This window comes from Prionailurus bengalensis, chromosome A2, assembly GCF_016509475.1.
Source record: "Prionailurus bengalensis isolate Pbe53 chromosome A2, Fcat_Pben_1.1_paternal_pri, whole genome shotgun sequence".
Classification (NCBI taxonomy): domain Eukaryota; kingdom Metazoa; phylum Chordata; class Mammalia; order Carnivora; family Felidae; genus Prionailurus; species Prionailurus bengalensis.
The window spans coordinates 153656976-153671107 of record NC_057348.1 but is presented as its reverse complement, the minus strand read 5'-3'; the positions used below and the strand labels follow the sequence as shown (position 1 = coordinate 153671107).

The following is a 14132-nucleotide window of genomic DNA, read 5'->3' as shown; positions in this document are numbered from 1 at the left end:
CCACCGGTACCTCATCAGCCACAAGACGGGATGCCCCACTACGCCAACAGAGACGTGGGCTCCCCCATCCCAGACAAGTCAACATTGAATCTCAAACTCTCCTTTCTGCCTCCAGGCCCCGTCTGACCCCATTGGCAGCAGTTCCCGCCAATCCGCTCGGTCACCGCCCCCCAAGCCCGCCTGCCCAACCCTGATTGGATGGGACGGGAGCCGGGACCTCGTGTTACCAATCTGGGAGCCCCTTACTCAGCCATACACGCAAGCCCAGGTACGCCCGCGGAGCCCCTTCCCCTCGCTTTCCCTTCCCCTCCCCCACCCCCAGGGCACTGGCAGACACTTACCGTCCCGGGAGGTGCCCATCAACTGGTCCAGCATCGCGCGCATCTGGGCCTGCGCCGACATGGCGGCGGCGTAGCAAGCGGGCGGGCGGGGGTGGGGCGCAGACCGGGCCCTTTCGGGCGGGGGGGACAGGGGAAGGGGTGGGGGAAGGTGAGACGCTGTCTCAGTTGCCGCCGCCGCCGCCTCGAGGCGTGTGGAAAGGGAGCTGGAGGGCTTGTAGTAGGAGAGTCCGGGCTGCGCTCCTCACGACGATGCGTAAGTGGAAAGCAGCAGCCCCCGAAAGCAACCCTCGTTCCCTCACTCTCCGTCTGGTCCTGGGACAGAAGCGTTACGGGCTAAGCAAGCTCTCGCCTCCAACACCGCCACCCGCCAGAAGCCGTCAGCCCCCCCTTCAAGCTCTGACGCCGCTCGCCGCCACCGTCGCCGGGACGTGAGCGCGCACGCTCCTCGCGCTTAGTTGTTTCCCGCGGGGGCTCCACCAACTGGCGTCCAACTGTATTTGCTCCACCCGCCCCGCCCGGGAGAGGTTCCGCCCTAACGGCTTTCGGGCGCGTGCACGCGGGCATTGCCCGCCCCTTTCCCCCAGATCTCGCGAGAGTGCTTATCAAACGACCCTCGAGCTAGATCCGCCCGAGGCGCCAAACTGCACGCACCCTTCTGCAAGTGGAATAGGGTCGCGCGGCACGCTGTGCTGGCGAACCGGACTCAAATTAGCAAATGTGCCAGAGGGTTACCCCGAGTCGAAAGTAAATGGAGACCATGCGGATCGGTTCTACTGAGGTTAGCAATCTCAATAGTTAATGCAGGCGTGTTTCTAACGACTATTCACTGACCGATTAACTCGCTTTCAGGGGCCCGCCCAGAATCTCGTACACTCAACCTTTTCCCCACTGCTGCCTTGACCTTCTATAAAAGGAGCCCTGGAGAACTGACGTCTGGGTAGTTTCCCTTCATGAAATAACACCTGAACTTAATACACTAGCAAACAGATGATCTAACCCATTCAGATTATCATTATTTATAACAGGAAGCTGTTAGTCTAAATTTGGAACTATAAAAATTGAGCAGTATCTTCAGAAAGGAAAGGAGGTGATCTTTTTTTTTTTTTTAAGAGAATTTCTTTTTTTTCCTGCTTAAGAGGTAAATTTGAAGAATTAGGCCTTTTCAGTGTATCAGCAGCATTGCCAACGGGAAAGAAAGCCTGTGCGTTCATAGCTTGCCATCACCTTGGATTCAAAATCTTAGTCGACTAATTGCTAACTGGAACCTTCAGCAGTTTATTTCGTAATCTCATGTTTGTGGATATAAATACATACAGCATTGTTGTGAGGGTTAAATGAGCTAGCAGAAAATGCTTAGCCTGGCATTTTCACTTTTTTTGTAAAATACTGATTCTTTAAAACGAGACCTAGGTACTTCCTAGATACTTGGGAAGGAGATAACTAAAATTTTTTCATTAAAAATTTATATGCATCAGCCTGGAACTTACAATTTATTTGCAAGATTAGTAAAAAACATAAAATAGTAGCCCTAGGCCCAGTATCACTTTGAATCTATATTGGGCCAATAAAAAATTTTAAATTATGCTGTCTATTGTAACTGACAAAATAGTTTCCCTCCAATTATTCAAAGAATTCAAAATTCCAGCAACTCCAAATACTAAGAATATTACTGAACACAATTCGCAATAAAAGTGTACAAATTATCATGTCTTAGTGGGAAGCATATATATATATATTTATATATATATAATCTTCTGAAAAACTTAGGAGGGAAGTAAACTAACATGTTGAAATATCTATGTGTTAATGAGAATTTAGTTTTTATCTTTTACCGTCTACTTTTCTGGTTGCTTACATTTTATTTATTATTATTATTTTTTTTTTTTTACAGTTCAACTTCTTTATATTACAAGATGAGGACCTGAGACACAACTGGAGGAACTATCCAGTGTCCCAGCATTCAGTGGTTGTTTACATTTTAAATGTATCATAAACATCATATAGTTGGCTTTTTTTTAATTTAATAATCATATTTTCTTTTCATTGAAGCAATTATTCATTTATATTTGTGTAATTACTCCTTTGGTCTTAAAGCTCTTCTATTTTGCCTATTTGTCTCATCTAGTTAATTTTCTCTCCTTTCTTGCCTGCTTTTTAATCATCCATTCTAGTAATTTGGAAGTTTCATTTTATTTTTATTCTTTTAGTAGTTACCCTAAAAGTTAAAATAGGCATTCTTAATACCTTTTCACTTCCTCCAGATAACACAAAGAAGATTCCTTTTAACCTCTCCTGAAGTTTTATGCCCGTTATCATATGTGTTTTAGTTCTGTGTTTTTTGAAGCTAAACTTCACGGAATGCTCATCTATTTACCACTTTCTTTTTTTTTCATTACTTCTGGAATCTCTGCCTTTCCATCTGGAATCATTTCCCTTTTGTCTGAAGTTTAAACTTTAGGACAGGAGTCAGCAATCTACAGCCCACAGGCCAAATCCAGCCCACTGCCCATTTTTCTGAATAGTTCATTGGAATGCTGCCAGGCTCATTCATTTACTATTGTCTATGGTTGCTGTTGCACTACGACAGCATTGTTGAGTAGTTGTGACAGAGAACATACTGTATGGCCAGCAAGACTGAAATATTTACTATCTAGCATTTTACTGGAGTTTGCCTAACCTCTTCAGAGTTTGCTTTTGTGTTGGTCTGCTCGTGGGGAACTGTCCCATTTTTTGCCTTAAAAGCTTGCTCTTTTGCTTTTCTTAATTCTAGATGGGTATTTTTATTGGGTATAGAATTCTAGGTTTGAAGTTTCTTCAACATGTGCACACCATCTTTCTGCTTAACTTTGCTCCTGTGAAGTCAGTTTTCAGCCTGTTACTCCTTTGCAGATAGTTGGCTGCTTTAAAATTTTGTTCTTTTTGCTCTTGGTTTTCTGCAATTTTACCATAATGTCTCTGGGTGTGTATATATATATATACATATTTTTTTTTTCTGCTTTTAGGATTCATTGAGCTTTTAGAATCTGTAAACTTGTCTTTTGTCAATTCCAAGAAGTGTTTAGCTGTTCTTAAATACTGTTTCTCACTCATCAATTTCTAGACTTCCAAATAAGTGTTTATTAGACAATTTTCAATGTATTGTCTAGATTTCTTTACTCTGCATTTTCTACCTTGTCTTGACAAGCTGCCTTCTGGTACTTTTGTTTTCTGACAAATTTTATACTTCACTAGTCTCCTTTCAGCTGAATCTAGCCTGCTGCTAAATCCATAAATTGAATTATTTTTTTCAGTTCTATAGTTTTTATTGAGTTCTTTCTCAAGTCTTCTGTGTCTTTTTTTTTTTTTTAATTTTTTTTTTTCAACGTTTATTTATTTTTGGGACAGAGAGAGACAGAGCATGAACGGGGGAGGGGCAGAGAGAGAGGGAGACACAGAATCAGAAACAGGCTCCAGGCTCTGAGCCATCAGCCCAGAGCCTGACGCGGGGCTCGAACTCACGGACCGCGAGATCGTGACCTGAGCCGAGGTCGGACGCTTAACTGACTGCGCCACCCAGGCGCCCCCTTTTTTTTTTTTTTTTTAATAGTTTCTGGTTCCTTGATAAAATTTTCAAGCCTGGCTATTCTTTGAACTTAGTGAACATAATTGTTTTGTAATCTGAGTTTACTAAATCTAATTATCAAGTTTTTTGTAGTTTTGTTTCTGTTTATTATTTCTGCTGTTTTTCACTTTTGGAGTCTTGTTTTCTTGTGTGTCTGGTTATCTTTATGTGCTGAACATGTATCTGAAAAAATATGTATGGGAATAGTATAAGCCTAAGTAAGATCTAAAAAAAAAATTTTTTAACGTTTATTTTCTTGAGACAGAGCATGAACAGGGGAGGGTCAGAGAGCCAGGGAGACACAGAATCCTAAGCAGGTTCCAGGCTCTGAGCTGTCAGCACAGACCCTGACACAGGGCTCGAACTCATGGACTGTGAGATCATGACCCTAGCTGAAGTCAGACACTTAACCGACTGAGCCACCCAGGGGCCCCTTGCCTAAGATCTAATATCTTCTTCCAAAGAAGATTTTTATTTTTCTCTGTCGGTCACTGAAAACCCTACTAGTCAAGGACCACCATAATACAAGTTCAAGGTCTCAATTCCTCTTGACCACCAAAATGACAATCTGGGCTGAAAACCTAGCAAGGACTTTTTGCTTACAGTTCATCCTTTAGGGTGAACTTGAGGATTCTAGATGCAAGTGGATGTGGATTTTTAGAGTGCCTACCTTGAGGGGCCCTAGACTTTGCCTTTTGCATCCCTAACCCTACAAACCCACCCAAACTACAGCTCAGTTTTAATACTGAAGCTGTTACTACAAAACTGGCAAATGCCCTGAAGCCAAATATGTGTCTTTATGTGCTACATTTATAAGGGACAAAAGTGGTTCTGGAAAGAGATACAAGAGGTACGAAGTCTGGACCTAGAGTATTAGAGATTCAAGAGATTCTTAGGAGGTAGAATCTAATTAATTCAGTGGTGATTTAACTGAGGGTATGAAGGAGCAGAAGCAATCAAGAATGACTCCCATTTTCTGGCTTGAGCAACTGGCACAAGTGGCAGTGGCAGAGAGATTTATAGGGGAAGATGATGAAGTTCTATTTTGAATGCATTGAATTTAAGATGCCTTTGAATCATCTAAGTAGTGTTGTCTGTGAAGCAGCTGGACATACAGGTTTACAGCAGGGCTTGGCTGGAGTTAGCCTGTTGATGATAATTGAAGCCAGGGAAAACATACCAAGTTTGAGGTAACAACCTAGATTTGAACCTGAGGAACATCAACATATATAAGGGATATGCAGAAGACGAAACTGAAGACAAATGGCTAGAGCAAGAGAAGAAAACAAGAATGTGAGGTCCTCGAAGCCATGAGAAAATAATGGTGAATAGTGTCAAATGCTTCCTAGAGGGGCACATGGCTGGCTCAGTCCATAGAACATGGGAATCTTCGTCTTAGGGTCATGAATTCATGACCCCTGTTGAGAGTTTACTTAAGAAAAAAATGCTCCCTAGAGATCAAACAAGATAAGGAATGATCCACTGAGTTTAGTGACCTGAAGGTCATTTGTAAGCTTGCAAGGCAGTTCTGGTAGAGGGGCAGAAACCAGACTACAGTGGATTGAGGATAATTGGGCAGTGAAAAATGCAGAAAATGGACACATGCAACATGGATTATTAACCTCAAAATCAGTATGCTACTGAAAAGACTGCATTTGGATTAAATCCCTGAGCAGGCCAAACTAATTTCTGCTGACAGCAAGCAAGTCAGTGGTTGCCTGGGAGGTGTGGGGAAAGGGAACTGGATTGACTTCAGAGGGGCACAGGGCAACTTTTGGGGGTTACAGAAAGGTTCTTTAAATTTCATGGGGTGGTTCTTACACAGATGTATTCACTTGTCATTATTCATTGGCCTGCACACTTAAAATGGATATATTTATTATATTATACTTCAATACAGCTTATTTCATATTTTAAATGAAGAGGTAGTAACTTAAAAGGCATTTGTGTAAGAGGTTGAGTATGTTTTTAGATGAAAGAGCCTGGAACATATTTAAATGCTACTATATAATTCAGTGAGAGGAAGCAGTTGAAAATAAAGGAGCGAGGGTAAAAGAGACAGCAAAGTAAAGGAATGTGACAAAGCATGTAGCACATCAAACACTAGAGCAGCAAATTAACACAGTGCAAAAACCTCAGTTCTTGGAACTCCCAAGATAGAAAGTTGAATAGCTTGTGGTCCAAAATCATTTCCTTCTATTTCTAAAACTGAGTTCAACTAATTCTTGTTGGTAAGACCATTAGTAAAAGGTACAGGTTTGAACATACATGGATAGAAATGGCCTGAGCAGGGGCACCTGGCTGGCTCAGTCAGAAGAGCGTGCAGCTCTTGATCTCAGGGTTGTGAGTTTGAGTCCCGTGTTGGACATGGAGAATACTTAAAAATAAAATCTTAAAAATCTATTTAAAAAAGATTTGCCTGAGCAAATCAAAGTAAAAAAAACCCTGTCTATAATCCAGAAGATAGGTGGCAATGGGGTTTAGAGAAGGGTTCATGATAAAAGAAGGAAAGTATAGTAAAATGATTAAAATAGTAAGATTTTCTTTTTGTCAAGTACTCCTTATTTACTGTGCAAGTATTTTATGTATTTATTACATACAACCACCTTGTTGGCATTCCCATTTTACAAAAGAGGGAACAAACTCAGGTCAACTAATCTGCCCAAGATAACACAGCTGGTGAATTACAAAAGTGGGTTAAAACCTAGGTCTCTATCACTTCAAACCCATAATAAATATCTTACCCTGGTTAGGCAATTCTGCCTCAAACTTTATTTTTTTTTATAACTTTAATGTTTATTTATTTAGAGAGAACACAAGCAGGAGAGGGGCAGAGAAAGAGGGAGACACAGAATCCAAAGCAGACTCCAGGCTCTGAGCTGTCAGCAGAGAGCCTGACGTGGGGCTCGAACTCAATAGCTGTGAGATCATGACCTGAGCCGAAGTCGGATGCTCAACTGAGCCACCCAGGCACCCCAAACTTTATTGTATATATGATATTGTAACAACAAAGGAAATCAAAACATCAACATACCCTAGTCCTTTTGCTTTCTTTATTTTATAAAAGTAAGACATCTTCAGATAATGTGCTCATACCTGGTGCGCCTGGGCGGCTCAGTAGTTGAGACTCTGACTTCAGCTCTGGTCATGATCTTGCGGTTTGTGGGTTTAAGCCCCGCTTCGGACATTGGGCTGACAGCATGGAGCCTGCTGCAGATTCTCTCCCTCCCTCTCTCTCTCTGCCCCTCCCCCACTCATACTTTCTACCTCAAAAATAAACATTAAAATAATACACTCATGCTCATGAAATAAAATGGGAAACAAAGTGTGTTAAATTTTTCCAGTCTTTTGATCTGTTAATTGAATAAATGCTTGTTTGACCTCTTAATACTATTGTTTTTATGTTGATCTCTTAGAAGAGATGGTGTTTGGAATGCTTTATGAATAGTTCTGTTCAGATTGTACTCCTAGCGAGTAGTACTGAGCTATGTATTCAGAATATGGAATAATGCTACGTGTAAGTCACCATGGATGGTGCTTTGGAGCCTACAAAGATGCATGAGACTGGCCCTTACTCTTCAGGAGCTTGAGTCCAGGGAAAAAGAAGCTGTAAGACGTGTGTACAAGAAACCAACCTAGGCCACAAAGTGGTCACAGATAACCACTGGTAGTTCACAGAAAGAGTAATTTCTATTCAAGAATGTTAGAAGCAAAAAGACCATTTAGGAGACTAGTTTAGTAGTTCAGACAAAAGACTGTTAGTGCTTGAACAAGAAGAGAGGCAATGAAGAGACGGGGGCGGCCGGGGGGGGGGGGGGGGGGAGGGGGTGGGATGTCAGAGCCATTGCAGAAGCAAAAACTGATTGACTAGATATGGAGACTAAGAAGAGTCAGGAATACAGAATGAAGCCCAAGTAGTTTACTCGGTCAGCCAAGTGTGTGGTTGGGAGCCCTTTACCCTGATAGAGAATTCAAGATGAATAACAATTTGACAGATTAGAAGGCATAAGTCACTATGCTCATTCCATCTCCCTCTCCCTGGACTTCCTCTCTGCAGCCTGCAGTTGAGTGGTGGTCATATTCCTACACCTAAGGGTCAACTCAGCCTATGTTGCTAGCCTCTAGGAGCATCGCATCTTTATCTACCCCTTCATTAACTCTCCTCAGCAACCCTATTTAATTGAGTATGCCACCTGTTTCCTGTCACTAACTTAAAACACATCATATTTTTGTGTTTTGTACTAAAGTGTGCGTGTGTGTGCACGTGTGCGGGCATGCATAAATATAATTGTATGCGTGTATAAGGACAGGAAATAGCTGGAAAGACACACACCAAACTGTTAGCAACATTTCTCACCAGTTAACAGGGATGGGAGAAGGGAGGGACAAGGGAAAAGAAAAGGAAGCTTTTATTTTATATTCTATACCATTTGAATTACTTAACACAATAGGTTTGTATACTTTAAAAATAAAAATAATAAAGTTTTAAAAAAATGAAGAGCATCAATCAGCCTAATGTAAGAAGTTCAGTAAATTCACTAAGAATAAAACCTAAGAAACACTCAGTTGACAAAATTAGAGAAAAACCCTAAACTTAGAAACAAATTTAATGATAAATACATAGAAATGATTAAGTTCTTGTATGAAGGCAGCATCCAAGGAATCTCTCCATTCTCATGGCTCCCAGCCCTTCCCTCCAGGTTGCTGGGGCAACTTGAGACCCACCAAGCCAGCAGACTCCTCCACTGAGCGCTCACCCTTGCCATGAAATTCCTGATGAAGGGTCACATGTTCTCGAATGCTGCGTAGGAGGCAGAGATAGGTGGCAGCTTGGAAATGAAGCTCATGTTGGGCTCTGCACAACTTCTCACTGGTAACCTGGAGAAGCAGCAAGGTCACATACTTTATTAACAGCCCAGCTACAGATACAGAGCCAGAGAGATCTAATAAGCATTCTCTAGAATGGAAGTAAACTGCACAGAGGAAATATAAACATGCATATGTATATACTAATTACATATGTAGAGACACTCCGTTGATTAGGGAACCTGACCTCTAATTGAAGAGGAAGTTTACAAGGAGTTTCACAGAGGAGTTTCATTGAGTGTCCTCATATTTTAATAACTGAAAAAGTCATTTCAACACTCTTGTTTTACAAATGAGGAAACTAAAGCCCAGAGGGGCTCAATAGTTGGTTACTGGCAGAGATAGGAAACTATAATCATTAATGTCACCTAAGGTGTATAGAACTTTCTCCCCTTCAAACAAATGAGTCTGATTTTTATATTTCTGACTTTGGTCAAGGTGGTATATGATTATCATTTCAATGAAAAGTAAAACCATTTTGTCTGAAAAATAATAGCTTTGTCCTCAACATAACAAAATGAAGCCTTTATATATAAAATTAATATGCATCTATTCATTATAATTTACTCATCCATCTGAAAAACCCATATTCTGATAACTGTTAAGTAGCTAGAAATGATATCCATTCACAAGTCGCCAATAATTCCAAACTTGTTTTTTCTTCATCATAATTAATTCCCAGATTTAGTACACTGTCCTTTATTTAACTTTGCGTTCTGAAGTTGTGAGAAAAGGAAGAAAAGGTGAGACCGAGATGTGTACATAGCTTAAAATACTTAAGGAGCCCTGTGTTTCTCTAAATGTAGATTAACCTCTGTGTACCACTGCCTATGTAAACCCGTTTGACCTTTCTTTACTTGAATATGTAGAGTTGGAATCTGAAAACCAGAAAGTGTGGTTTAAGATCTGCACATCACACATACAAAAAAAGATCTGCAGATCACATATGCGAAAATAACACTCATAAGCTGCTCAAAAAAAGAACTATCTGCTTTAATCAGTTAACTTTTTATAAGTAAAAATCTGTGAATGAACAAAAAGGTTAACATCCATTTCTATAATAAACACCAAAACTGATAAAGATTGGAAACAAGAATTCTGTTAGTGTAGGCCATGATTCAGCTAAGCCTGAATCATGAGTCAGGACAGAAGGGTCAGCAATATATAAACAGTATATGAATCACAAGAGACCAAATGAAATCAAATGAAAAAAAAAAATTTTTTTTTTTCTCTAAGGAGAAGGCAGAGGCTCCTCCCTAACTGAACCCCTTCAGTTAAGGGAAAGGATGGAGAAAATGGGCATAAATGGTTATTGAGCTAGCTCTGAGCCAGCAGGAAACAAACCATTCTTCATATCCTTGCTGTGTTTCTGAAACTTGTAACATGAATTTACACAAAATTTGAGAGCCTCTCAAGAGCAATAATGCCCCCATAAGGTGGTACAGCTATAATCATGTCATCTTAAAAATCTTAGAATGACCTTCCATTACATTTACAATGAAGTTTAATAAGTTCCTGCCTACCACAACTTCTACTTCACCTACCACACCTTAAGCTTCAACCAGTCTCAAATGTCTGTTCTCACCTCTGGGCTTTTCAGTTGTGCAGCTTCTCGACCTGGACCTCATCTTCCCCAACCCCCATTTGCTTGCAAACTCCAAGTTACACATCAGGTCCCTGCTTAGTTTCCTCCTGAAATCCTTCTTTATACAAGGACCTCCTGTTGTTTATGCTCTTAGCACTTTCTTATTCCAAGTGCTTTCCTGTAGAGTTCTTCGTAAGAAGACAGGACCCGTGTGCATCTGATTCATCATTTTAGCCAAGTTCCTAGAAGTCCCTAACACTGTGGCCTTTAAAAAGTTTTTGAATTTTAGCCCCACGTTGGGTATAGAGCTTACTTTGATAAAATTATATATATATATATATCTTGATATATATATCTTGATATATACATATATATATCTTGATATATACATCTTGATATATATATATATCTTGATATATATATCTTGATATATATATATATATCTTGATATATATAGATCTTGATAAAAAGGTAAAAATGTTTGAATTTTAGTTCTAACATAATGCATTCTAACTTCCATAGCTTAAAGATTCAACAGGATCCTGGTTCTCCTTTTTCCCACATTGCTCAAAAGACAGTTTCCTACCCTAAAGCCCAAGATGACTCTCCAACGTACTATTTTGGAGATAGCTTGCAACTTCCTTCAAAGCCCAATCCGTAATTCTAAAGACAGCTATTAAATGGAAGACCGGTTATTTGGGAATTTAACTTCTAGTTGTTCCTATACAAGTCCTTGCACGGGGTCCCTGAGCCTCAGTTGCCCCATTTGAAAAATAAAACATCTTCCACCCGATCTTGCCTAACGGGAATATGGAGTGTGGAGTTCACAAAGGAATTTCCCAAGGATGGCTTCCCATATGTTCATATTTATCTGCTACAGAAGGAAAAAATATATCTGGTCAGATATCACATTAATGTTGTGATAGCGCAATGTCATTACAGATCTCTAGTTCAGCTCCACAGGCACCATTTCCTTTAAATGGGGAATGAAATACAACATAAGTGAAACACGGTTCCTGCCAAATTCTTAATATTCCTCATCTTATTACAGTTATTTTCCGCCTCAAAAAATGGTTTTTAGAATAACTACCATGGGAAGGATGAGGAGAGTGGTTGATCTAGCTGCAGCTGGTGACCCTACACTTTCCATCAAGTGCATCTCTCTTTTACCAACCCCCGCCCCATCCCCTCCACTTCCATGGCTCTGACTTTGTCCTCTGCACCTGCAAAAGACCAGCCAATGAAATCCCCGCTCCTTGGTTAGTCCCCGGGCTTAGGCCATAGACCAAGGACTAGGGCCTGGGTAAGCTTGGCCAGAACCAGGGCTGGGTGGGAGGGTCAGTTTCAGAAATGCAGGGGCTGAGGCCAGACGCTCCCTACCCCCCAGCTAGATCTCACCCCCTTCCCCCTTCCTTCCTCAGGGAACGGCCGCTGGAGCACCCGGACACGGGCTTCCGTACCCGATGCGCACGGAAAGCCTTCACGAGGTACCTATAGGCTGCAGTGTCGCGATAGGGTCGGCCAGTGGCCGCGTTCATGTAGCGCAACTCCCGTAGAAGGCCTCGTAAAGTGCGTGCCGGCGACCCTAAGGCCGCCATTTTCATGTCCTCGGAGCGTGGTGCCCAATGGCGCCCTACGCCCCTCTAACTCCCTCACCCCCGCCCAGCTGCTTAATGGTACGGTCGGACCGACACTGCCGGGTCCCCCCTTCGATCGCCGAGTAGTGGAATGTCTCACTTCCCTTCTCCGCACAGCTTTACTAATCAAACGTCGAGAGGCGCCCTCAGGAGTTAAGACAGAAGCAAACGAAAGCCGAGTGTAACTGACTCAAAGTTCCTTAAGAAACACCGAGAAAGGCCGGGCTAGAGGAAAGGAGGGTCTTTGGTGACTGCGTCATTTAAGACGTCATTAACTGACCGCGGAGTCTCGAGAATAAGTGGGCCTGGTGGGAATGGATGTTGATTTGAACTAGAACACGGAAGATACCCAGAGGGGATATCAGAATTCAGAGCACTGACTTTCCAGAAATCTTACGGCACTGTGGTGGCTCAGAAGAAGGAAATGGAATATGCTTATTCTCTCAAGCAGTAGCCCAACACTTAGGAAAACGACACGTATACTTCCCATTTTTAAAAGGTAAAATTAAGTTAGCATATTTCGGTATAGTTCTTTAAGAGTAGCAAAAATCCTTTCACACGACAAAAGTCTCACCACCCCAGATGGGACTCGAACCCACAATCCCTGGCTTAGGAGGCCAATGCCTTATCCATTAGGCCACTGGGGCTTCTGTGAGCGAGGCGCTCCAACAACATATTCAATTTTTTTTTCCTCTTTGGTACGTCATCGTCACTTAGGTCTCCTTTTAACCTATCCTGAGAAACCACACCTAGTACCACTATGAGGGGTGAGGCATGCTGGGAGTTGTAGTTCAGAGAACAAGAGTCCGCGTTCCAGCTCCAAAGGCTTTACCCTCGAATCAGCACCGATGCGCCGGACGGAGGACGGGCGCGCGCACGGTTTTGCGTACGCGTTTGCTTGCCCGGTAACCCCGCGCCTGCGCAAAAGCGGGCATACGATGTCGCGGAGCCGAGCGCTCGGGGCACATTGGCCGAATCTCGGAGACTCGCCCTCTGAGTTGCGGCTGGGTCGGATTTTTACCGGAAACAGCCGGCCCCTTCCGGTGGTGCGGCTTTCCCACTTAGCTTGGCTCCAACACGCCGTTAGGTGGCGTCCGCAGCGGTCACTTTCTGTTTCCGGTTGTAGGGGTGAGGCCGTTTCCGCAGAGGCATTGGCGAATTGTGAATGTGTAGCTTACCTTCTGAATTGCCCCGTCAGAGATGAACGTAGGACAGCGGGAATTTATTATTTAATTCGCTAGGAATTAGTTAATTAGAAATAATTAGTAGTTCTTTTTCTGATTCTGTGTCTAATTGTATAACTTGGGTTTCTTGAGTTATCAGCGACCTTAATTCCTCGTTTAAAATCTCGCAGTGGCTCTCCATTGCCCCGGAGACTTGCCTGTATCGTAACCGTCATCTCTCACTAGTCGTTTCCTCACACTCTTTCTGCGCCAGGTATCTCAACTTCTCTGTCTTCCTCGCCTCCCTTTGTCTTATTTTCTCCTCCTGAAGTTTAGCCATTTGTGTTAATATTTACCTTTCGGGCTTCCAGTTTCCTTGAGAAGTCTAGGTCAGACACTGCTTTAGGCCTTTGTGGTCAGTATGGTAAAGCGAAAATGATTTATTTCACCTGTGCATTCCTCTAGATTCTCTAGATGACATGTTAATCTTTCCTTTTACGTGTGGATTACCTGTGTCTCCGTTTCATTATCTTTCCCGTGAATCAGGATGCAACCGCGCAGACTCCTACTTCCCTCTCTTAATAGGTCCCTCCTCCTAGGTCCCTGTCTGGAGAACAGTGGCCAACTTTAAGGTAACTTTAAGGTTCATACTCTGGCTGGAATCCTGACACCTCCAGAATCGACCTTAGAGGAAACCAGACTAGAATGACTTCATATGAGTGAATTAATTTCTCCCTGTGGCATTCATAAAATATTTATCAACTTATAATTCACAAGTATCTTATTTTAAAAGGCACATCTGATGGGGGATGGGAGAGAGGGGAGGGTGGGTGATGGGTATTGAAGAGGGCATTTTTTGGGATGAGCACTGGGTGTTGTATGGAAACCAATTTGACAATAAATTTCATTTAAATAAATAAATAAAAATAAAAGGCACAT

The 14132-nt window shown here is 42.2% G+C and overlaps 2 protein-coding genes, 1 long non-coding RNA gene and 1 other non-coding gene across 6 annotated transcripts in view; 1 reads left to right on the top strand and 3 right to left on the bottom strand.

Moving 5' to 3' along the window:
* LOC122488385 (putative RNA-binding protein Luc7-like 2) overlaps positions 1-873 on the bottom strand; it is a 57928-nt gene extending 57055 nt beyond the window's left edge. The window contains exon 1 of one of the 3 annotated variants that reach the window (XM_043589689.1): positions 342-873. In XM_043589689.1, coding sequence (XP_043445624.1) covers positions 342-402 — 61 coding nt within the window. In that variant the 5' untranslated portion in view covers positions 403-873. The remainder of the gene's footprint in view (positions 1-341) is intronic. The other 2 variants (XM_043589694.1, XM_043589696.1) reach the window with 2 other exon arrangements.
* A 102-nt stretch (positions 874-975) lies between these two features.
* LOC122488388 lies at positions 976-2393 on the top strand. Its single transcript, XR_006298604.1, has 2 exons — positions 976-1085; positions 2233-2393. It is a non-coding gene; the product is annotated as an uncharacterized LOC122488388 (long non-coding RNA).
* A 5940-nt stretch (positions 2394-8333) lies between these two features.
* FMC1 (formation of mitochondrial complex V assembly factor 1 homolog) lies at positions 8334-12078 on the bottom strand. The gene is made up of 2 exons (XM_043589699.1): positions 11854-12078; positions 8334-8820 (listed from the first exon to the last, which is right to left on the bottom strand). The coding sequence occupies exons 1-2, from the start codon at positions 11995-11997 to the stop codon at positions 8617-8619; spliced, it is 348 nt and encodes a 115-aa protein (XP_043445634.1). The 5' UTR covers positions 11998-12078; the 3' UTR covers positions 8334-8616.
* A 526-nt stretch (positions 12079-12604) lies between these two features.
* TRNAR-CCU lies at positions 12605-12677 on the bottom strand. Its single transcript has one exon. It is a non-coding gene; the product is annotated as a tRNA-Arg (tRNA).
* Between the last annotated feature and the right edge of the window lie 1455 nt (positions 12678-14132).